General features: G+C 45.7%; 1 protein-coding gene across 8 annotated transcripts in view; it reads left to right on the forward strand.

Moving 5' to 3' along the window:
* acacb (acetyl-CoA carboxylase beta) overlaps positions 1-25,960 on the forward strand; it is a 221,639-nt gene that overhangs the window by 43,830 nt on the left and 151,849 nt on the right. For all 8 annotated transcript variants that reach the window (XM_070887998.1, XM_070887999.1, XM_070888000.1 and 5 more), the window contains one exon: positions 24,862-24,985. In XM_070887998.1, the coding sequence (XP_070744099.1) occupies positions 24,862-24,985 (124 nt within the window). The remainder of the gene's footprint in view (positions 1-24,861; positions 24,986-25,960) is intronic.

The following is a 25,960-nucleotide window of genomic DNA, read 5'->3' on the forward strand; positions in this document are numbered from 1 at the left end:
CAGGCCCAACATGCTCAACCTTTCCTCATAAGACAATCCCTTCATCCCAGGAATCAACCTAGTGAACCTTCTCTGAACTGCCTCGAATGCAAGTATATTCCTCCTTAAAGAAGACCAAAACTGTACGCAGTACTCTAGGTGTGGTCTCATCAACGCCCTGTACAGTTGTAGCAAGACTTTCCTACTTTTATACTTCCTTGCAATAAAGACCAACATTCCATTTTCCTTCCTAATTACTTGCTACACCTGCATGCTAACTTTTTGTATTTCATGTACGAGGACACCCAGATCCCTCTGTATCACAGCATTCTGTAATCTCTCTCCATTTAAATAATATTTTGCTTTTCTATTCTTCCTACCAAAGTGGATAACCTCACATTTCCCCACATTATACTCCATCTGCCAAATTTTTGCCCATCCACTTAACCTATCTATATCGCTTTGCAGACTCTTTGTGTCCTCCTCACAACTTGCTTTCCCACCTATCTTTGTATCGTCAGCAAATTTGGCTACAAATCATTAATATAGATTGTAAATATTTCAGGCCCCAGCACTGATCCCTGTGGCATCCCACTAGTTACAGTATCCTTACACCCTTTTTTGAACAAGGATATGACATTTGCAAGTTCTCTAGTCCTCTGGCACCACCTCCGTATCCAAGGAGAATTGGAAGATTATGGCCAGTACCTCCGCAATTTCCACCTTTAATTCCCTCAGCATCCTAGGATGCATTCCATCCGGTCCTGGTGACTTAATTATTTTAAGTACAGCCAGCCTTTCTAGTACCTCCTCCTTATCAGTTTTTATCCCATCCAGTATCTCAACTACCTCCTCTTTCACCATGACATTGGCAGCATCTTCTTCCTTGGTAAAGACAGATGCAAAGTACTCATTTAGTACCTCAGCCATGCTTTATGCATCCATGCGTAGGTTTTCATTTTGGTCCCTAATCGGCCCCACCCCTCCTCTTATTACCCATTTACTATTAAATGCCTATAGAAGACTTTTGGATTCCCTTTTATGTTAGTTGCCAATCTATTCTCATACTCTCTCTTTGCCCCTCTTATTTCCTTTTTCGCTCTGAATTTTCTATATTCAGCCTGGTTCTCACTTGTATTCTCAACCTGACATCTGTCATATGTCCCCTTTTTCTGCTTCATCTTGCTCGCTATCTCTTTCGTCATCTAAGGAGCTCTGGCTTTGGTTGCCCTACCTTTTCCCCTCATGTAAATGTACCTCGGCTGTACCCGAACCATCCCCTTTTTAAAGGCAGCCCATTTGATTGCAGTTTTGCCTGCCAATCTTTGATTCCAAATTATTCGGGCTACATCCATTCTCAACCCACTGAAATTGGCTTTCCTCCAGCTAAGTATTTTTACTCGAGATTGCGCCCTGTCCTTTTCCATAGCTAGTCTAAACCTTATGATACTATGATCACTATTCCCTAAATGATCCCCGACTGGCACTTGCTCTACTTGACCCACCTCATTCCTCAGAACCAGATCCAGCAATGCCTCCTTCCACATTGGGTCATAACCGTACTGATCAAGAACGTTTTCCTGAACACACTTCAGAAATTCTTCCCCCTCTCTTATCCCAGTCTTTATTAGGATAGTTGAAGTTGAAGTACTCTATGCCTATATTTATAAAGCCAAGGTTCCTGTATGCCTTTTTAACAGCCTTCTCAATTTGTTCTGCCATCTTCAAAGACATGTGTACGTACACACCCAGGTCTCTCTGTTCCTGTACTCTCTTTAAAATTGTACCATTTAGTTACATTGTCGCTCCTCATTCTTCCTACCAATATGAATCACTTCACACTTCTCTGTGTTAAATTTCATCTGTCATGTGTCTGCTCATTTTACCAGTGTGTCTATGTCCTCCCGAAGTTTGTTACTAACCCTCCACACTGTTTACTACATTTCTGAGTTTCGTGTCATCTGCAAACTTTGAAATTATGCCCTGTACACCCAAGTCCAGGTCATTAATATATATCAAAAAGAGCAGTGGTTCCAACACCGACCCCTGGGGACACCACTGCACACTTCCCTCCAGTCTGAAAAACAACCGTTCACCACTACTCTCTGCTTTCTGTCCCTTAGCCACTTTTGTATCTACACAGCCACTGTCCCTTTAATTCCATGGGCTTCAATTTTGTCACCGTCTATTATGTGGTACTTTATCAAATTTCTTTTGAAAGTCCATATGCACAACATCAAACACACTACCATCATCAACCCTCTCTGTTACTTCATCAAAGAACTAATCTGAACCAATAGAACAGATAGGATTTGGCTTAACATTGCTTCACATAAGATTAATTTACATGCTCATGCCCAGGAACAAATCCATGAGTAAGCAAACTATACCTTGAAATGGGTATTCTCGTTGACAGGCTGCCCATTCTGTGGCCCTGATGCTATTAGGAATGTATTGGTAGTCCTCCCATCTGTGGCTTTATGTAACAAGAGGAGAGGGTGAAATAGAGCCAGTAATGCAGAACTACAGATACGGTGTGTAGCCACATACTATTTACTCTGCACATATTGATGCAGCTTTTTAAAATATTCAACATCTTAAAGTTACACTGGCTTAGTCCTTGAACATGTTGTCGCCTCCCAAATCCATTTTTCCCGCAACTCCAATCAGATTTCCACCCCTACCATACCACTGAAATGTCACACGTGACTGTAACCATGGTGCACTATCCTTCCTTGTCCTTCTTGACCTCTCTGCAGCATTTGACATTGCTAGCCACACCACCCTCCTCCAATGTGTCTCCTCCGTTGTCCAACTGAGTGGGACTGCCCTCATTTGGGCTCTACTCTTGCCTATTCAGTCATAGCTAGAGAATCTCCTGCAATGGCTACTCTTCCTGTCCCTGCTCTGTTACCTCTGAAGTCCCCCAAGGATCTATTCTTCCACCCCACTTCTATTCCTCATCTACATACTGTCCCTCGGCAACATAATCCGAAGGTATGATGTCAGGTTCTGCCTGTACACTGCCAACACCCAGCTCTACCTCTGCACCACCTCTTTCAACCCCTCCACTGTTTTTGTGTTGTTAGCCTGCTTGTCTGACAGTCAGCATTGGATGAGCTTCAATTTCTTCCTATTAAACATTGGGTAGACCAAATCCATTGTCTTCGACCTCTTCCACAAGCTTCATTCCCTCGCCACCAATTCCATCCCCATGCCTGACCACTGTCTCAGATTCAACTGTTTGCAACTTCGCCATCTTATTCAGCCAAGCTGTGCTTCCAACCCCTTATCCTCTCCACGACAAAGACGCCCTCCAAAACATCGCTCATCTCTGTCCCTACCTCAGCCCATCTGCTGAAATCATCCATGATTTATTTCACCTCCAGACTGGACGATTCAAATGCTCTCTTGGTTGGCCTCCCTTCCTCCGACCTCCATAAACTTGAGCACATCTGTACGGACTCGGCTGCCCGTATCCTAACCCACAGCAGGCCTCACTTACCCCTGTGTTCGCTAATCTACATTGGCTCCCAATCCCCAATTTAAAATTCTCAGCCTCATGTTCAAATCCCTTTATGGTCTCGCCCTCCCTGTCTCTTGAATCTTCTTCAGCCCTACAACTCTCTGAGAACTCTGTATTCTTCCAAATCTGGCCTCTTAAGCATCCCACACTCCATTCGTCCCACCATTGTCAGCTCTACCTTCAGCCATTTATCCCGTAAGCTCTGGTATTCCCTTCTTTTATCCCTCCATCTCCTCACCTCTCTCTCCTTTAAGACGCTCCTTAAAACCTACCTCTTCGACCAAGCTTTTAGTCATCTCTCCTAATATCTCCTTTTTTGGTTCTGTGTCATGTTCTGTCAGATTATGCCTCTGTGAAGTGCTTTGGCGTGTTTTCCTATATTAAAGTTGGTATATAAATGTAAATTCTTCAGAAAGAAACAGTTTGGCAACTGTTTAGGGAGAAAGAATAACCAGTATAGTTGTGCGTCATCCCCAGGTTACACAGTAATGGATTGAGAGTGACTTTTATCATTACATTGTGTGTTTGTAAAACTGATTACTGTATTCTTTTTCATGGTCAAAGCTCTTTTAATGTTAACAATTCTCCAAAATGATCTGATATCCATGGTTCCCATGGATAATGTATGCTGAGAATTTGTATTTCCATTGGTAGTCTGTCCTTTATCCTAATTGTGGCGGTTTTTAGTGTAGTCCATTGTGCTAAAAATCAATGCGAGGGAGTGGGATTGAATAATTGCACGGAGCTTACTGCTGGATGTTTGTGCTTTGGACGTTTCTCTCCTTTTTGTGCCTTAGGCATTCTCAGTTTTGTCGAGGATTTATTATGTCTCGGAAGACAAGTTATAAAAGTGATAGTGACTATACTGAGTTTAAGAGTAAAATGTCATTTCAGTCTTGCAGTTAAGGTGCCATCAGAACCAGTAGATTGCAATATTTGTTTATAACTTACAGTCCTTGTGTACAGCACTGAAAGTCTTTAGTGCATTGATAAATTATAAAGGAGTGGTGAGCGTAGTTGCCCTTGGCATAAAGGCAACAATTGACTGAGTGTGGCATCAAGGAGCCCTAGCAAAACAGAGGTTAATGGGAAAACCCTCCAGTAGCTAGAGTCAGGGCTAGAATCAGAGCCCAATCATTGCAGGCTCAGGACAGTGCTACAGGAGTTTCTCAGGGCAGCGTCCTCAGTTTAAACATCTTTAGCTGCGTCATCATGTGGGGCTGCCACTACATATTCTACTGTGTTCAGCTCCATTCATAAATCCTCTGATGACAGAGTAGGCCATGCTAGCTTATAGCAGGACTTGAACAACATCCAGGCTTGTGGCAGATAACATTTGTGCCACATAAGTACCACATAACTATCTTCAAAAACAAAAGGCCCAACCACCTTCTCTTGATTTTCAACAGCTTCAACATCATCACTGCTTCCCTCACCATCCTGGAGGTTATCACTGACCAGAAACTTAACTAGACCAGCCATACCAACATTGTGGCGACAAGAGTGGGGCAGATGTTGGAGTCTGGGCACTATGTGATGAGTAACTCACATCTTGACTCTTCAATGACTCTCCACCATCTACAAGGCTCAAGTATTTGCTTGGATGGGGGCAGCTGCAACAACATTCAGGAAGCTCAGTGTTTCAGGGTAGAGCAGTCTGCTTAGTCAGCACCCCTCACACTAAGCTCAATATTCACCCCCTCCACTACCAAGGATACTGTAGCTGCAGTATGCACTATCCCTAGGATACACAGCAGCACCTGATCAAGTTTACTTGGACAGCACCTCCTTTCTCATGACTTTTCCCACCAAGAGCTGCAAAATCATGACATTACCTGCAATTTCCCCTCCAAATGACCCACTGTCCTGCCTTGAGCATATGCTGCTGTTCCTTCATCACCGCTGGGTCAAAATCCTGGAATTCCCTATATAACAGCCTCATGGGACTCCAGTGGTTCTATGAGAAGGTACAGTACCACCAGCACATGGCAATTAGGGATGGGCAATAAGTGCAGCCTTGCCAGCGTCACCCACATCCAGAGAACAATGATGAATTTTGTTTCAGCTTTATTCCAGTCTTCAGTTTTGTACGGAAATTCTTCAGACATTTTGTCTCACTGCCTAGTGTAGTCTTCATTTATATTCTGGGTTTTAGTTCTGACCAGAAGGATGGGGGAAAACCCTCAGGTCTCTGATGAATATTGAAGTCCAGTAGAGCACCAGAAACACAAAATGAAGAGGTTAACTGTCTGGCAAGAATTTTTCACCAATTTCCATTATAAAGTGGAAACCTAATTAGTCTTAAATAAACTTGCTCTGTTTCGTCTGTGTATTGACTGACTGTGCAATACCTCTTGTATAAGTATCTGTTTTATCTACAGAATTGCAGTGTTGCTGGTGATTATGTTACCTTTCTCATTTTATTGTCCTTTCGTTTCTAGAAGTGCCCTTGCGCTAATCAGTAACCAAACCTTGGTAAAACCAAATCAACATTTGTAGCTTGCAAAGCAAACCCCCTTTCTGATGTTGATAAAGCACTGAACACTTGATCATTGTTGGTCACAACAAAGGGATATCTGTTCCCCTTTTCCACTGCAAAATTATTGGTGTCCATTAAAGGATTAATTTGTTTCAGGTATCAATTCAATTTATTATTTAACCCTCTTGCAAATGGGGTTATCTGTGTACAGTTCATCCCTCTTAAAGGGATGGTATTGCCATAATAATGTCATAGAATGTTACATTCCTGGAAAAATCCAGATTTAAAATTCCGGCAAGTTTACTGGCATGAAAAGAATGTAGTGTGCCAAATCTTGTACCAACGGCATGCCAACCTTCATCCCTTCTACCCTCACCTTCAATAAATGTAGGAGCTCGGATTTATTTGTTACCAAGATCCCCTCCCCTCCCCTCCCCTCCCTCTCTCCCCCACATTCTATCTTAAAGGTGAGGAAGAGGAGCCATGAAGTGGACAGAAATGTAAGTTAAGGTGGCAAAAAATTATATTGAGCAAAAGTTGGCTAACTGAAAAACAGCTCTAACCACATAGATTTTATTTTGCAATGGGTCAAACTACATAACCACCAACATCTTGGAAATATGATTGTAATTTTACCCCCTAGTCTTGAGATTGATTGCTATATTAAACCTAGTTCTGAGAGGGAAGTAGATAATTCTGGTAGTGTATTCCAAGGCAAAGGTCTGGTGGTTTGACAAATCTGATTGGTTGAGGGGTTTTGAGGTCTCTGTTCCAAGCCAGTTAAAAGTGAGTTGGTGCAATTTACTAAAATTCTTGTAACACTTGCATGAATTTACTTTCTGATTAATCCAAGGTTCTATAAAACAATTATTTTCAAATTAAATCACCCACACTGTTGTACACTGAAATCAGTTCTATCTAAATTATATGCAGTGATGATTGATCCTTTCATACGGTATATCCTCTGATAGTGGAGACTTTGTGTTGTGTATCTGTAAAGCATGTACTCCCATGTTCCGCCACCAGGGAGTGCATCCCTTGAAGTCCCAAGGAATCCCAGCATCTCTTGGGAGCACTGTATATAAGCCGGCCCCTAAGGCCTGTTCCTCACTCTGGAGTGTCTTAATAAAGACTGAGGTCACTGTTACTTTAACCTCCCTGTGTGCAGTCTCATCTGTGTCAGGAACACAACAACTGGCGACAAGTATACAAATCCAACGCAAAGATGCAACAAACTGTGGGCATCCTGGAGAAGTTCTCGGAGGGTGAGGACTGAGAAGCCTATGTCGAACGGCTAGACCAGTACTTAGTAGCCAACGAGCTGGACGGAGAAGGACGCGCTGCAAAAAGGAGAGCAGTCCTGCTCACGGTCTGCGGGGCACCGACCGACAGCCTCATGAAGAATCTTCTGGCTCCGGTGAAACCCACAGATAACTCGTATGAGGAGTTATGTACACTGGTTCGGGAGCATCTTAATCCGAGGGAGAGCATGCTGATGGCGAGGTATCGGTTCTAAATGTGCCAGCGATCTGAAGGTCAGGAAGTGGTGAGCTACGTCGCCGAGCTAAGGCGACTTGCAGGACAATGTAAGTTTGATGGCTACCTGGAGCAAATGCTCAGAGACTTTTTTGTACTGGGCATTGGTCATGAGACCATCGTACGAAAACTTTTGACTGTAGAGACACCGACCCTCAGTAAGGCCATTGCGATAGCACAGGCGTTTATGTCCACCAGTAATAACACTAAACAAATCTCTCAGCACACAAGTGCTAGCAATGTTCATAAATTAACTGGAACTGTGTTTGTGAGCAGAAATGTACAGGGCAGAACCCATGAGTCTGCAACTGCCAGCAGGCCTCAGCTGACCCAGATGACTCAAAGTCCTCAACAAAGGATGAATGCAAGGCAATTCACACCTTGTTGGCATTCTGGAGGCTTCCATTCAGCCTATTCATGCCACTTCAAAGGGTATGTTTGCAAGAGCTGTAGAACAATAGGGCACCTCCAACGAGCTTGCAGATCAGCTGCAAGCTCTGCAAAACCTGCTAACCACCACGTGGCAGAGGAAGATCGGTCTATGGTGGATCAAAGCAATTTCGAGTCTCAGAGAGAGGAGGCAGATACTGAAGTACACGGGGTGCACACATTTTCAATGAAATGTCCACCTATAATGCTAAATGTAAAATTGAATGGCTTACCCGTAGCCATGGAACTGGACACTGGTGCTAGCCAATCCATCATGAGTAAAAGGATGTTTGAGAGACTGTGGTGCAACAAGGCACTCAGACCAGCCCTGAGCCCCATCCACACGAAACTGAGAACATACACCAAAGAGCTTATCACTGTCCTGCGCAGCGCCATGCTCAAGGTCACCTACGAGGGCACGGTGCATGAACTGCCACTCTGGATTGTCCCAGGCGATGGCCCCACACTGCTTGGAAGGAGCTGGCTGAGCAAAATCCAGTGGAATTGGGATGACATCCGAGCGCTATCACATGTCGATGAGGCCTCATGTACCCAGGTTCTTAACAAATTTCCTTCCCTTTTTGAACCAGGCATTGGAAACTTTTCCGGGGCGAAGGTGCGGATCCACTTGGTCCCAGAGGCACGACCCATTCACCACAAGGCGCGAGCGGCACCTCACATGATGAGGAAGAGAGTGGAAATCGAGCTGGACAGGCTGCAATGTGAGGGCATCATCTCCCCAGTGGAATTCAGCGAGTGGGCCAGCCCGATTGTTCCAGTGCTCAAAAGTGATGGCACGGTCAGGATTTGCAACGATTATAAAGTAAATATTAATCGTTTCTCGCTACAGGACCAATACCCGCTACCTAAGGCAGACGACCTATTTGCGACACTGGCAGGAGGCAAGAAGTTCACCAAGCTCGACCTGACTTAGGCCTACATGACACAGGAGCTGGAGGAGTCTTCGAAGGGCCTCACCTGCATCAACACGCATAAGGGACTGTTCATCTACAACAGATGCCCGTTTGGAATTCGGTCGGCTGCAGCAATCTTCCAGAGAAACATGGAGAGCCTACTCAAGTCGGTACCACGCACAGTGGTTTTTCAGGACGACATATTGTTTATGGGTCGGGACACTGTCGAGCACTTACAAAACCTGGAGGAGGTCCTCCAGCTACTGGATCACGTAGGGCTGCAGCTGAAGAGGTCGAAATGTGTCTTCATGGCAACAGAAGTGGAGTTTTTGGGGAGAAAGATTGCGGCGGACAGTATTCGGCCCACAGATGCCAAGACAGAGGCTATCAGAAATGCGCCCAGGCCACAGAATGTCACAGAGCTGCGGTTGTTCCTGGGACTCCTCAACTATTTTGGTAACTTCCTACCAGGGTTAGAACCCGTACATGTGTTATTGCTTAAAAGTGAGAACTGGGTATGGGGAAAAAAAAACAAGTAATTGCTTTTGAGAAAGCCAGAAACATTTTATGCTCCAACAAGCTGCTTGTATTGTATAACCCGTGTAAAAGACTTGTGCTAGCATGCGATGCGTCGTCGTACGGAGTAGGGTGTGTATTACATCAAGCTAACGTTGCGGGGAAGTTGCAACCTGTCACCTATGCCTCCGGGAGCTTGTCTAAGGCCGAGAGGGCCTACAGCATTATTGAGAAAGAGGCATTAACGTGTGTGTTCGGGGTAAAGAACATGCATCAGTACCTCAAATTTGAGCTGGAAACCGATCACAAGCCCCTCATATCCCTGTTCACTGAAAACAAGGGAATAAATACTAATGCCTCAGCCCACATACAAAGGTGGGCACTCGCACTATCAGCGTATAACTATACCATCTGCCACAGGCCAGGCACCGAGAACTGTGCGGATGCTCTCAGTCAGCTACCATTGTCCACCACGGGGGTGGAAATAGCGCAGCCTGCAAACTTGTTGATGGTGGCGCAGCCCGCAGACTTGTTGATGGTCATGGAAGCGTTTGAAAATGATAAATCACCTGTCACAGCCCGCCTGTCACGGACTTGGACCAGCCAGGATCCTCTGCTGTCCCTAGTAAAAAACTGTGTACTGCATGGGAGCTGGGCCAGCATCCCCGTTGAAATGCAAGAGCTAATCAAGCCTTTCGAGCTGTCCATTCAGGCAGACTGCCTGTTTTGGAGTAACCGCGTAGTGCTACCCAAAAAGGGCAGGGAGACATTCATCTTGGATCTCCACAGCACACACCCGAGTATAGTAATGATGAAAGCGATAGCCAGATCCCACGTATGGTGGCCCGGTATCAACTCTGACTTAGAGTCCTGTGTATGGCAATGCAGCGTGTGTGCTCAGTTGAGCAACGCGCTCAGAGAGGCAGCAGTAAGTTTGTGGCCCTGGTCCTCCAGGCCATGGTCGAGGATCCATGTCGACTATGCGAGCCCGTTTCTCAGTAAAATGTTCCTGGTGGTGGTGGATGCTGTTTCAAAATGGATTGAATGTGAAATAATGTCGGGAAGCACTGCCACCGCCAACCATTGAAAGCCTGAGGGCCATGTTTGCCACCCACGGCCTACCTGACATACTGGTCAGTGACAACGGGCTATGTTTCACCAGTGCCGAATTTAAAGAATTCATGACCTGCAATGGGATCAAACATGTCACCTCGGCCCCGTTTAAATCAGCCTCCAATGGGCAGGCAGAGCGGGCAATACAAACAATCAAACAGAGCCTTAAACGAGTCACAGAAGGCTCACTCCAAACCCGCCTGTCCCGAGTACTGCTCAGCTATCGCACGAGACCCCACACGCTCACAGAGGTGCCCCCCCGGCTGTCATGAAAAGGACACTTAAAACCAGACTCTCGCTGGTTCACCCCAACCTGCATGATCAGGTAGAGAGCAGGCGACAGCAACAAAATTTAAACGATGGTCGCGCCACTGTGTCACGGTTAATTGATCTGAATGACCCTGTGTATGTGCTAAACTATGGACATGGTCCCAAGTGGATCGCGGGCACGGTGATAGCTAAAGAAGGGAGTAGGGTGTTTGTAGTCAAACTAAACAATGGACAAATTTGCAGACAGCACCTGGACCAAATGAGGCTGCGGTTCACAGACTGCCCTGAACAACCCACAGAAGACACCACCTTTTTTGAGCCCACAACATACACCCAAAGGATCAATGGCACCACCCCGGACCAGGAAATCGAACCCATCACGCCCAACAGCCCAGCAAGGCCAGGCACACCCAGCAGCCCTGCAGGGCCAACAACACGCCAGCTCAGCGAGGGCACAGCCAACACACCAGAACAGACATTTATACCGAGGCGATCCACCAGGGAAAGAAAGGCTCCCGACCGCCTCACCTTGTAAATAGTTTTCACTTTGACTTTGGGGGGTGGAGTGATGTGTATCTGTAAAGCATGCACTCCCATGTTCCTCCACCAGGGAGTGCATCCACTGAAGTCCCAAGGGATCCCAGCATCCCTTGGGAGCACTGTATACAAGCCGGCCCCTGAGGCCTGTTCCTCATTCTGGAGTGTCTTAATACTTTAACCTCCCTGTGTGCAGTCTCATCTGTGTCAGGAATACAACACTTTGGACCTGCACTTTGTGGTAATGAAGATTAATTGTATTTGTAACTAGCCGCTTTCCCCCTCATTGGTTTAGTTTCAAGGGTTTATGTGAAGCTTTTACAGAAAAATGCCCTTTTCACTCATCTGGGGAGTGGAGAAGAACTTGAGCATGCAGGCTGTAAATGACCTTTGGCAATCAGGACTGCTGCAGGGTTTCCTGCTTGGGTGAGCATTGTCCAGTGAGGTATGACCTGCTGCTGCAAGTGAAGGAAAAAAAACAGGTGTCATGTATGTACTTTTGGGATCTCTAGCCACTAGATGGCGTCACTGTTGGAGGCCATTGGGCTGCATGAACGTGTGTGCAGCCCAAGTATAAAAGGCCAGCCATTTCTTATATTAGTCACTTTGGGCCTTAATAAAGCAGAGCCAAGATCATACCTCTTGGAGTTAAACAGTACTCAGTCTAACAGTTATTGCATACACAACATTTGGCGACGAGGCAAAAGAACCTTTGCATGCAAAAATGAGCACAATTGGATTGTTGGAGCGATTCGTGGAAGGAGAAGATTGGGCAGACTTTGTGAGCCGTTTGAGCCAGCTCTTCGTGGCCAACAAAATGGAGGAGGTCGGCAACGCAGATCGGCGCATGGCGGTGTTCCTCACGGTTTGCAGTCCAAAAATTTATGGTCTGATAAAGAATCTACTCCTGCCTGTGAGTCCAACAGAGACCACGTATGAAGAATTGTGTACACACACAGGACCACCTTAAGCCAGACGAAGGCATCATCATCTCAAGATACAGATTTTACATGCACGTTCGCTCAAAGGGCCAGAATGCAGCGGAATTTGTTGCCGACCTGAGACGTCTGGCGGAACCGTGTAAGTTCGGGGCTGTGTTGGCAGACATGCTGCGGGACTGCTTTGTAATCGGCATCAACCACGAGGTGATCCTGCGTAAACTACTGGCGGTGGAGACGTTGGACTTGAACAGGGCCATCACGATCGCTTAGTCATACATGACGACGGATAGAAGTCTAAAGCAGATATCAGTGAAAAATCGAAACTCGGCAAGTACTGTAAATATGATTGATTCGGCGTTCGGCAGAGCGGCACATGGCAGGGCCTACTCGACTGCGTACGCGAAACCTGTGACTGCCCAAAGTCCACCAGTGGGAAAGCATCCGATTTCTCAGTGATGGCGTTGTGGGGGAAATCACCGGCACCAGCAGTGCTGATTTAAGCAATATAGTTGCAAAGGCTGTCTGAGACTGGGGCATCTCCAACGCAAGTGTCCACAGATAAGCAAGCGTGCTACGACACACCACGTGGAGAATGATGGTCAGATAGCGAGATACCAGAGGAGGAAGTATATGGACTGTACTCGTTCCTAACTAAGAGCAAACTGATAATGATGAACTTGAAATTTAATGGGGTTTACCGGTATCGATGGAACTGGAGACAGGGGCGAGTCAATCGATAATGAGCCAGAGGGCATTCGACAAGCTGTGGGATACTAAGGCTGTGAGGCCCAGGCTGAGTCCAGTCAATGCCAAGTTAAGCACGTACACCAAAGAACTCATAACGGTGATTGGCAGTGCCACAATTAAAGTGTCGTATGGTGGTTCACGAGTTACCGCTATGGATTGTCCCAGGCAATGGCCCAACACTGTTTGGCAGGAACTGGCTTGAAAAAAATCAGTTGCGATTGGAACGACATCAAGGCGTTGTCGTCGGAGAAAGATACATGTGCCCAAGTACTGAGTAAGTTCCCCTTGATGTTCGAACCAGCAACTGCACAGGAGCCAAGATGCAGATCCACGTGGACTCAGATGTAAGACACATCCATCATAAAGCTCAGGCAGTTCTGTATATGATGAGGGAGAAGGTTGAAATCGAACTGGAGAGACTCCAGCGTGAAGGGATCATATCACCGGTTGAATTTAATGAATGGGCCAGCCCCATTGTTCCTGTGCTGAAAAGTGATGGCACAGTCAGAATCTGTGTAGACTTCAAGGTTTTTGAAACAAGATCAGTACCCGTTACCGAAGGCTGATGACTTGTTTGCAACGCTAGCCGGGGGGGGGGGGGGGGGGGAAGTCGTTCACCAAACTGGACTTGACGTCGGCCTATATGACACAGGAGCTGGTTGCGATGTCGAAGAGACTTGCGTGCATTAACACGCATAAAGTACTTTATTTATCACAGGTGCCCTTTTGGAATTCGCTCGGCTGCAGCAGTATTTCAGAGAAACATGGAGAGTACTGAAGTCCGTTCCCAGAACCGTCGTGTTCCAAGATGACATCCTGATCACAGGTCGTAACTCCGTGGAACATCTGAACAACCTGGAAGAGGTTCTACATCGTCTGGACAAAGTGGGACTCGGATTGAAATGCTCGAAGTGCGTCTTCATGGCACCAGAAGTCGAATTCCTGGGGCGGAAAATTGCTGCTGACGGCATCAGACCCACGGACGCGAAAACCAAGGCTATCAAAAAGCACCCAAGCCTCAGAATGTGACAGAGCTATGTTCGTTCCTGGATCTACTCAACTACTTTGGTAACTTCCTACCTAAATTGGGCACCTTATTAGAACCACTGCACATGCTGCTAAGAAAAGGCGACAACTGGGTGTGGGGTGCGTCTCAAGACAGAGCTTTTGAGAAAGCCACTAACCTGCTTTGCTCTAACAAGCTGCTGGTACATTATGACCCATGTAAACGTTTACATTGGCCTGTGATGCTTCGCCATAGGAATTGGTTGTGTACTCCAACAAGCTAATGAGTCGGGTAAACTTTAACCAGTCGCGTATGCTTCAAAAAGTTTGTCTAAAGTGGAAAGAGCCTACAGCATGGTCGAGAAAGAAGCACTAGCCTGGGTGTATGGGGTTAAAAAGATGCATCAGTACTTGTTTGGTCTTCAGTTTGAACTGGAGACAGATCACAAGCCGCTCGTTTCACTGTTCTTTGAAAACAAAGGTATTAATACCAATGCTTCATCCCGCATCCAGAGGTGAGCGCTGACATTATCCGCTTATGATTATGTCATTTGCCGTAGTCCTGGCACCGAGAATTGTGCCGATGCTTTGAGCTGTCTGCTGTTGCCCACACCGGAGTTGGAAACGCCACAACCGGCGGACCTATTGTTAGGTATGGATGCTTTTGAGAGTGAAGGAATCCCTGTCACGCTCGACAAGTTAAGATCTGGACCAGCCAGGACCCTATTTTATCGGCAGTGAAGAGTTGCATCCTCAAAGGTGAGTGGTGATACCCAAGCAAATGTGCGAGGAGACCAAACCTTACATTCGTCGCAAAGACGAACTGTCTATTCAGTCCAGTTGTATACTGTGGGGCAATCGTGTTGTTATGCCCAAGAAAGGGAGAGAGAAATTTGTATGAGTTACATAGCACACATCCCGGCATTGTAATGATGAAAGCCATCGCCAGGTCTCATGTATGGTGGCTGGGAATTGACTCTGATCTGGAATCATGTGTGCATCAATGCAACACTTGCATGCAGCTCAGCAAAGCACCAGCGGAATCGCCGCTGAGTCTGTGGTCGTGGCCGTCCAAACCATGGTCCAGGATCCACATCGACTTTGCAGCTCCCTTCCTGGGGAAGATGTTTTTAGTTGTGGTAGATGCATATTCAAAGTGGATAGAGTGTATAATCATGTCATCCAGCACATCCACAGCTACCATTGAGAATATCAGTGTCATGTTCACGACACAGGGTCTGCCTGATATTGTTGTTAGCGACAACGGATCGTGCTTCACCAGTCAGGAGTTTCAAGAGTTCATGAAACTCAATGGTATCAAACATGTAAGGTCAGCACCATTCAAACCTGCATCCAATGGGCAAGCAGAACGTGCTGTCCAAATCATAAAGCAGAGTATGAAGCGAGTAACCCAAGGGTCACTGCAGACCCACCTGTCATGCATACTGCTGCATTACAGGATAAGACCACACACGCTTACCTAGGTCTCGCCTGCTGAACTAATGATGAAGAAAGGTCTTAAGGCCAAGCTATCTCTTGTACACCCTGACTTGAATAATCATGTTGACTATGGAAGACAAAGGGTATCACGATCGTGCAGCTGTGTCAAGTGATATTTCTGTAAATGATCCTGTATATGTTCTGAATTATGGTCAAGGTCCGAAGTTGATCACTGGTACTGTTATGGCCAAGGAGGGCAACAGAGTATTTATTGTCAAGCTCAAAAATGGGCAAACATGCAGGAAACATATGGATCAGACAAAGCTGCGGCATATAGACGAACCGGAACATTTGGAGGAAGAGACAATCGACGATCAACCAACCTACCCCCAGTCATCAGAGGACTCAGTGCTCATCAGTGAATCGAGACTTTCAATCACTGACATGTTCAATGAAAATGGACTTTCAATCCCTGACATGGCCATTGCCACTCCCACCAGGTCAACCCGGGAGCGTAAAACACCAGACCGTCTCAACTGTTAATATCTCAGAGGGGGATATTGTCATGTATGTACTTTTGGGATCACTAGCCACTAGATGGCATCACTGTTGTGTGCAGCCCAAGTATAAAAGGCCAGCCATTTTTTATATTAGTCACTTTGGGCCTTAATAAAGCAGAGCCAAGGTCATACCTCTTGGAGTTAAACAGTACTCAGTCTAACAGTTATTGCATACACAACACCAGGGAAGTTGTGGAATTTTCAGGTGCCGTTAGATCAGCGTTGCTCTCGAATCCTCTGTAATATCTCCCATCTGCACCCCTGCCTCAGCCCATCTGCTGCTAAAACTCTGATTTGTGCCTCTCGTTGTCACCTCCATCTCGACTATTCCAATGCTCTCCTGGGCGGCCTCCCATCCTCCACATTCTATAAATTACTCATCCAAAACTCTGCTGCTTGTAACTTCTCCCGCACTAAGTCCCGTTCACCAGTCACCGCTGTCCTTCCTGACCTACATTGGTAGGTCCTCCAATGTTTCCACTTAAAATTTCTCATTGTCGTGTTTATATCCCTCCCTATCTCTGTGACCTCCTCCAACCCTGTAATTCCCCAAAATACTCCGTTTCTCTGACTCCGTCTTCTTGAACTACCCACTCCCTTTGTCCCACTATTGTCAGCCGTGCCTTCAGTCACCTAGACCCCATGCTCTGGTATTCGCTCCCTACATCCCCTCGTTCTCCTCCTTCCAGATCCACTTTAAAACCAGTCTGGACAAACTATTGGTCACCTCATATCTCCTTTGGCTTGGTTTCCCTTAGGCCTCTGTAAAGCACCTTGTGACATTTTTCTACATTAAAGATGCTTTATAAATGCAAGTTGTTGGTATTGCTTGTAAGGCTCATTGTGATGTTTATAACTGGAACGTTCTAAGTTTTGAGCTATGCATTATTTTTGAAATGACGCATGTGTTCTTATTTCCTGAAAGTTTCTCTTCCCCCCCACTCTCCCCCCAGAATAGACATTAGCTTTTCTATCCCCTATTTGCACTGTATGTGTGGGGGCTGGCAAAGCAGCTGATTTTGGGACTGGTTGAAATTGTCCATTCATTTCCATGGTTCACCTTTCATGTACCTACATGGGGGCCGAAATTCAGGCCTGCAAGAAAGCTGGCTCACCTACCTATTTCTAGATGTTTTTACCATCGGGTCCGACGAGGCGGACTCTTGATCCATTTTCACCTATTTGGCAATTTTTTTGTAACAGACCGGAAGTCGGTCATAATGAAGGCAAAAGTGCGGTGGAAGTGCTTTTGACGGGTGGAAGTGGGGGCGGGACGGATTCTCGTGGTGACGTCAGTGCGCGTGTATGTCACCATGTCCCTCTCCTCATTTAAAGGAGAGAGAAGCAGCGATTTTTTTAGGTTCGGCCACTGGACCACCAGGGAGGGTTTTGGCCAAGCCCAGCGGTCTGGCACCCAAGAGGGATGACAGGCTGTCTGTTGGCGGCCCGGCCGAACCCGGGGGCACAATAGTCCGACCAATCGGGAAGTCGGCTGGCAAAAAAATATGGTGGCCACGACAGTGCGCCCTCCCCTTGAAGGGCCGCCGCGATGCCATGACTCACACACACAAAACAAGGTGCACCGACAGTAAAAGCTGCTGGGGGCACCGTGCAGCGGATCGTGTATTTTTTCAGGTAAATTCCACGCGGAGTGCAATGGAGGTGCGGGAAAGCGGCGGTGCACACTTTGAAGACGCACTTGGGGCGGTCGGCAGCAGTGGGGAGAAGTGGGGACCACCTGAAAAATCCCGAGATGGATTTGAATTGTGGCAGCCAATCGACTGCAATGTGGCGGCTGGTCGAATCCACTGCATGGCTGCCGCAAAACGGCGGTAACGGGCCTTATCTGCGCCCTGAATTTCGGCCCCATGGTGTCTTAGCTCAAACGCAGAAGAGGTGAACTGCAGTGGATTATAGGGCAATTTCAGTGTGGAAGGAAAATAGAAAATTTGACTGGCAACCATAGGCAAAAATAGATGAACTGTGACACCAACTGCTAAAATATTCATGCACGTGTTGATCTAAGGTAGGCTCTGTTGCAGCCACCGAATTGCAAGAAGATAAAACTCCGTACACCCATAAAGCACTAGAATCGAGCCCCGATTGACTAACCAATCGATAACAACAGGAGTGAAATTCGGAAACACTTCTACACACAAAGGATGGTAGAAATTTGGAACTCTTCAACAATTGATGCTAGACCAATTGTTAATGTTAAATCTGAGATTGATAGATATTTATTAACTAATGGTATTAAGGGATATGGGGCAAAGGCGGGTATATGGAGTTAGGTCACAGATCAGCCATGATCTCATTGAATGGCAGAACAGGCTCGAAGGGCTAAATAGTCTACTCCTGGTCTTATGTTCTTATCTCTTCCTCCCCTAACTCTGGCCCCTTCCAATTTCTCCCACACCTCACAGAAACCCACTCTGGTTTCTTTTCCCCTTGCCCCCACCCACTCCTGTTGAGAAGCAACCCAGTCACTCCCCTCATGCCAGCTGACATGCAACTTGGGCCTCTTCCAACCCTCCTCTCATTCCCCCTACCCAGTTGAAGAAAAACTCTGTACCCCCTCCCCCCTGCGCCACCCCCTTTTGAGAAGGAACTCTTATCATCTTCCCCAGCCTGTCCTCCCAAACAGGCCTCTTCAAACGCCACTAAGATGAAAACCTGTCCTGAGCCACTGTCCTCACTCCCCACACTGAGGGGAAACTGGAGACTTTCTAACCCCTGCACAATGAGACAGAGACCTACCCTCCACCCAGCCCCCGCCTCCATCTCACAAGACACACACAAATGTAAATGCCTTCCCACCAATTGTGAAAAATTGGACCGTGGTCCATTCATTGCAGCTCTTCCAACTCAATGAGAAGCAATTTGGCCCAGGACCTGAGCCACCCCCTCCTCCCCTGTTCTTCTATTCTCTCCTCCCCTCTCCATCCACTCATTGCTTTCTCTCCATCCACTTTCCCTATCGCTCCCTCCCCAAGCCTGACTCCTCCTATCAATGCTTGATCTGAATACTGCACTTGGACTTCCAATTGTTCATTACTGGAGCATGAGTTCATTTTAAAACCTCTAGTAGAATCTCTTGGGAGATAGGGGTGGGGGAGAGGCATAAGAGGTAGGGTGTTGTTCTTTTGTATTTTTCTATTCACAAGTACAAAATCAGAAAATCACGTGGGCTGCACCTGCTTCCTAAGTCCAATTAGAGTAGAATACCATAAAAGCAATGAGTGACTGAACACCTGACTTTTCAGGAGTGGGCCAGAGAACTGGAGTAGCGTAACAGATTTAAATAGAACCTGTCAACTATTTGCTCTCCTTGCAGACCTTGACTTTTCCTGCACCTGTTCATGCAGAGGCCAGCAAAACAGCTGACAGCTGAAGTTGCTCCATAATTCACGGTGGCCACCATGCCTGTGCCTGCTCTTTGAAAGACCTATCTAATTAGTCCCAGTTCCCTGCCCTTTCCCAATTGCGCTGCAAAGTATTTTTTCAATTCCCTATTGAAAGTTACTATTGAATCTGCTTCCACCACCCTTTCAGGCAGTCATTCCAGATTCCAGATCATAGCAACTCGCTGCGCAAAAGAATTCTCATCTCGCCTCTGGATGTTTTGCCAACACCATAAATCTGTGTTCTCTGGTTACCAACCCTCCTGCCACTGGAAACAGTTTCTCCTTATTTAATCTATCAAAGCCCGTCATTATTTTCAACACCTTTATTAAATCTCCCCTAAGCCTTCTCTGTTCTAAGGAGAACAACCCCAGCTTCTTTAGTGTCTCCATTTAACTACAGTCCTAAATTCCTGGTACCATTGTAGTAAATCTCCTCTGCACCCTCTCTAAGACCTTAACATCCTTCCTAAAGTGCAGGACCCAGAATTGGACTCAATACTCCAGGTGGGGCCTAACCAGTGATTTATAATGGTTTAGCATAACTTCCTTGCTTTTGTACTCTATAGGGCCAAAATTGCCCCTTTTTTTATGCCCCGTTAGCGCCGCCGGTAGGTGCTAATGGCGTGCAATTGCCTTTTTGCCCGGGTGTGAGCGGCGGTGGCGCCTGGGGCGAAATTGCCCCCATGATTTTGGGTGCGATTTGGAGTTTGCGCTGTGTCCCGTGATTTGCACCCAGGTCGGCGCACACCCGGTGATGACGTCATCGGCGTACACGCTGACCTCTCACCGCCCCGCGCCGACCCCTTTGCGCCCTGCAAGGAAAATTGCCCCACGGGGCGCGATCGTCTGCCCGGGGCGCCCCTTAAAAGGTAGGCCGTGTGCGCCCCGGCCACCACTTTTCCGTCGGCCCGAAAATGGCGGCCCTCATCTCAACTGGGCCGCCATGATGCAGCCTTGCACTCTTTGCGTGCTGGGCCGCTGGCCCGGTCGAGATTGGCCCTGTTTTTAAGAAGACTATTAAAAAAAGCTTACAGGATACTTGGCTTTATAAACAGAGGCATAGGGGCCAAAATTGTCTCGTAGCCCATCCGGGGGTAATAACTTCCGGGCCCGGGTCAGTTAGCGGCTGTGGCGGAGGTCCCGCCCCCGGTATTTCAGATAAATAGGAAAACAAAATCCTTTTAATTGCAGTAAATAACAGAGGTCCAGGCAGTTGCTGAATTGTATTATTACGAATTTCAAAATCATTCGGTGTTGCTAAACCCTTCTCAATAATAGTGCGCCCCCAAAGTCTAGTCTACACATATTGCTCGTGATCACATGCCTGCTTATAGCTGAGGTGATGTAGTTAATAAAGTGGGCAAATTGCATAATTGTAAGTCAACTACCATAGGGAAACGAGATGCGCAAAGCATTACATAAGTATTTCACCATTTCCTTACATCCATGCTGGTCTGACTGTTTCATTTTATGGGGACTGAACCTGTGAAACTGGAGGATTGTTTGTTTTAAGATCTTGGCTGCAGTCAGGAACAAGAGAGAGATGGAACCCAGCATGTTTTTCTTAAAAAAATGCTTTTGTTTCAAACGGTAGCACCGTGTATTGGAGAACCATTGCACTGTGCCGTGGAGTAGCAGGATGGAATTCCTTCCCGCTGCTTTGAGTTCCTATCTTCAGCTGCGCTGCACATTGAAATACCAAGCAAAGGCCAAGTGTTTTCTCCACAAAGGAGAAGGAAAGCTGGGTGCAGAGTTTTCATTGGGCTGCTCTGGCACATCTCCTGATAGCAACAAACTTCAGCATTGGCAGTGTCCTGGGAGTAGCCCACCCTCCAAACCCTTCCAGCTACAGGAGGTGTCTGGCTTTAGCGACATGGAAGGCAGCAAGCAGAAGAAAAATAAAGATGAATAAAGAGGGAATGTTCCTAAAACATTATTTTTCAACCTCACAACTTGAATTTGCCCATTGGTGGCCACTAAAAGACCATGCAGAGTCTGCAGCGGTCCACCCCTTTAACTGAAGGGGAGGGACATGGTGATACGTCAGCGCTATGTGGAGCAGCTGCATAGCGCTGACCTGTCCTGGCCTGAGGCAGTGCTCCGCCTCGTTTGAAGGGTGCAAAGGGCAATTCCACACCGGGGGCGGGACCTCTGCCACAGCCGTTAACTGACCTGGGCCCGGAAGTTATTACCCCCGGATGGGCTACGAGACAGTTTTGGCCCCTATGCCTCTGTTTATAAAGCCAAGTATCCTGTAAGCTTTTTTTAATAGTCTTCTTAAATTGTTTAGATCATGGACTGTAATTTATGTGTCGTTTAATATTATGTTTCATCGTATTAACTGGCAGGATGTTCAGATCAAAAACGTAATACCACCTCTGCGCTCAGAATGTTTCTACAAGCCTCGGACTGGTAATATTTCAGATAAATAGGAAAACAAAATCCTTTTAATTGCAGTAAATAACAGAGGTCCAGGCAGTTGCTGAATTGTATTATTACGAATTTCAAAATCATTCGGTGGTGCTAAACCCTTCTCAATAATAGTGCGCCCCCAAAGTCTAGTCTACACATATTGCTCGTGATCACATGCCTGCTTATAGCTGAGGTGATGTAGTTAATAAAGTGGGCAAATTGCATAATTGTAAGTCAACTACCATAGGGAAACGAGATGTGCAAAGCATTACATATGTATTTCACCATTTCCTTACATCCATGCTGGACTGAACCTGTGAAACTGGAGGATTGTTTGTTTTAAGATCTTGGCTGCAGTCAGGAACAAGAGAGAGATGGAACCCTGCATGTATGTATAAACAGACACTTTGAAAAATGCTTTTCTTTCAAACGGCAGCACCGTGTATTGGAGAACCATTGCACTGTGCCGTGGAGTAGCAGGATGGAATTCCTTCCCGCTGCTTTGAGTTCCTATCTTCAGCTGCGCTGCACATTGAAATACCAAGCAAAGGCCAGGTGTTTTCTCCACAAAGGAGAAGGAAAGCTGGGTGCAGAGTTTTCATTGGGCTGCTCTGGCACATCTCCTGATAGCAACAAACTTCAGCATTGGCAGTGTCCTGGGAGTAGCCCACCCTCCAAACCCTTCCAGCTACAGGAGGTGTCTGGCTTTAGCGACATGGAAGGCAGCAAGCAGAAAAAAAATAAAGATGTGTGCTCTCAAAGGAGGGAATGTTCCTAAAACATTATTTTTCAACCTCACAACTTGAATTTGAACCTGGGAAATAAACAAATAAGATTACTGAAAATGAAATTCTAGGTGAGTATACTCTTCATTTACACTTGTATCAGCATTTACCTTTAAGGGGGTCCATTTCATGTAGTGTAAGTTCAGAGTGAAAACTTATAAAGTTGCATGTATGTCAACTGTCCACTTTTTACCCAGGCATCAGCATCTATGCTGTTGTACTTGTGATGAGATGTCCAGTGGAATCAAACTCACTGTGCTTTCGCTCCCCCACACTCTTCCCGTCCAGTAGCCATTGCATCTAACAGACCCCGCCACACCTTTTCATGTGCTTCCAGTGCTAATGGGCCCGATTGTCACCTCTGTATACTGGAGGTGGGAACTGGGAGTTCACTATTACCTTCTGATGATGCAAGAATCCAGAGTCACATGTGACTCATAAAAATGAGGTTATATAGGTCCTGGATACATTGCTAACTATAATATACAAAATTTTATCTATTTAGTAGACTGGTTAAATGCTGTTAACTTGCCAGCTATCTAAGGAGTCTAAATTAATCTCACCAATTTATATCAATCACTGATATTAATCTTAACTGTAAATTTATAATCAGCTAGCTGTTAATATGGAATTACTGTGACGTAACTGAACTACCCTTGTGTAATCTCTTAGTTAGTTTGTTAGCTAACCTTATCTATTATTATTTGCATGGTCAATGTTTATGTTTGAGTTTAAGCTCTGCTAGCTATGATTCTAAGTTAATAAACAATTGTTAGTTCATGACTTTGCTGTCTCTTTGAAAATTGACAAGAAAGAATTAAATCATTCACTCTGTAGCTTGTGTGAATCCTAATTGGTTGTTGGTAGAATAAAAGCCAATACAATCTGAACTGGTGATGTGAGACAGTTTGTCGAGCCAAATTTGGGCCTCATTCATTCCTACACATAAACTGGGTAGTAAACCCCAGCAGGCTCCTTGTCGTGGAGTTAAGGTGAAAGGTTAAGGATTAGCATGGTGCCCTTGATAAATATTTTTGTTGGCGTATCGATCGCAGTTTTCTTGCAACTTTTATTTTAATATTTAACATCAAATCAGAATTTTTTTTTTAAGCTTCAAATGCTTAATCACAGAACACTTCAAATTTTTTGGAAAAATGTGCCAAAAAACATAATTTTTTTTTTCCTGGGTAGAAAGTAGGGCATGTTACCGGTTGCCCCAAAGAAATACACTTTGCACCACCAGAGCTAAGTTGCCCTTTCAAACATGCCTAAAGCCATCACTGCAAAAATTTCACTTATGTGTAATTTAACTTCTTTTCCCTATAACATAGTTGTTGAAATAGAAAGAAAAACTTGCATTTATATAGCGCCTTTCACAACAGTCCCAAAGTGCTTTACACCAATGAAGTACTTTTGGAGTGCAATAACTGTTGTAATATGGGAAACACAGCAGCCAATTTGCACACAGCAAGCTCCCATAAACAACAATGTGATTATGACCAGATAATCTGTTTTTGTCATGTTGATTGAGGGATAAATACTGGCCAGGACACTGGGGATAACTCCACTGCTCTTCTTCGAAATAGTGCCATGGGATCTTTTACATCCAGCTGAGAGAGCAGGTAGGGCCTCAGTTTAACGTCTCACCCGAACGACGGCACCTCCGACAGTGCAGCCCTCGCTCAGTACCACACTGGAACATCAGCCTAGATTTATGTGCTTAAGTCTCTGGAGTGGGACTGAACCCACAACATTCTGACTCAGAGGTGTGTGTGCTACCTACTGAGCCACAGCTGACACTGTTGGGTATATAGCTGCAGCTCAAGTTATGACAAGTTCATGCCTCATTGCACTTTACTTGTTACTATCTCTTTTCATATGTCAATTATGAAGCCATTGGGTTTAAGTTTTCACAGAAAAACAACTTGAATTGTAGAAAGTAATCACAAAATACTAATTAAAATCCTGAAATCTAATACAGCGATGGTCTTGGTCATAAGCCTTTTATTCAGGGATCGTCCTCATCTACATGCTGTATTTTGGGTTGTTAGCTTTTTCTGGAGCCATGTCAGCTTTTTACGAAGCTGTTCTGAGTTTTGTAGGTTGTCGTGTATGATACTGCCATCTTAATGAAGCACAACCAGCTCGAGCGTAACCAACTATTGATGTATAAGAATGCAATCCATGAATTCTGCTGGGAGGAGGAGAGGAGAGGGAGAGAGCCTTTTAATAACTACATCCTACGTGTGTGGTTTTTTTTTGTTTAAGGCCTAACATGTCAGGTTTGCACCTAACGAAGAAGGGGCAAAGGCTGGATTTGCACCGGGATTTCACAGTCGCCTCCCCTGCTGAGTTTGTCACTCGGTTTGGGGGGAATCGGGTTATTGAAAAGGTATGCACTACTCTTGCGCGTGGTGTGTGGTTCGTGAAACAGAAATGCTTGGTCTTGTGTAAAATGTGCTTAAAAATGGGTTATATAGGAAGCCACACAAAGCAGGACCAGGTGTATTTCTCTCCCAATTATCCAAATAGTGTGTGGAGGAATAGATTTAAGAAAAAAAGCTTTATTTGAATGCACAGCCACAAAAAGGAATGCATACATGCAAAAGGGAACATGAGAATGTAAGAGTGAGAAAACACAAGAGAAAATAAGAATTTTTCCGAACAGAGAAAAGCTATTAAGCTCAAGAGGCCGATCCCATTTTGATAGACTCGCTCCACTTTTCCACCCTTTCGTCAGATCCTTCGATTTCTTTTCTCTCTGGAGTTACCCTTAAACCCATTTATACTAATAGCCTTCAATAGCCTTCCTCGGTAACTTGTCCATAACCCTATTTGGGTGAACGTATTCCTCCCCAGATACCTTCATAATTTTTGACTCACGCTCCTTTGCCAGAGTGAACAACTCAGCTCTATCAGCTTTGCCAGTTCACTTCATAATCTTGAAAACTGCAATTGGATCCCTTTTGAAAATTATTTTTTTCCCCAAAAAAGTTGCTCAATTTCCTTAATTTTTCTTCAGAACCTAAAAGTACTCATACCCACAATCATTATAACTCTATAACTAAGTTGGGCAATTCAACCTTGCTCCTTCCTGGTCCATATGGTTCAGTATTTTGGTCTCCTAATCTGAGGAAGGACGTTCTTGCTATTGAGGGAGTGCAGCGTAGGTTCACCAGACTGATTCCCGGGATGGCAGGACTGACATATGAGGAGGGACTGGATCGACTGGGCCTGTATTCACTGGAGTTTAGAAGAATGAGAGGGGATCTCATCGAAACATATAAAATTCTGACGGGACTAGACAGGTTAGATGCAGGAAGAATGTTCCCGATGTTGGGAGAGTCCAGAACCAGGGGTCACAGTC

The sequence above is a fragment of the Pristiophorus japonicus genome, chromosome 8 (assembly GCF_044704955.1).
Source record: "Pristiophorus japonicus isolate sPriJap1 chromosome 8, sPriJap1.hap1, whole genome shotgun sequence".
In the NCBI taxonomy this organism is placed as follows: Eukaryota; Metazoa; Chordata; class Chondrichthyes; family Pristiophoridae; genus Pristiophorus; species Pristiophorus japonicus.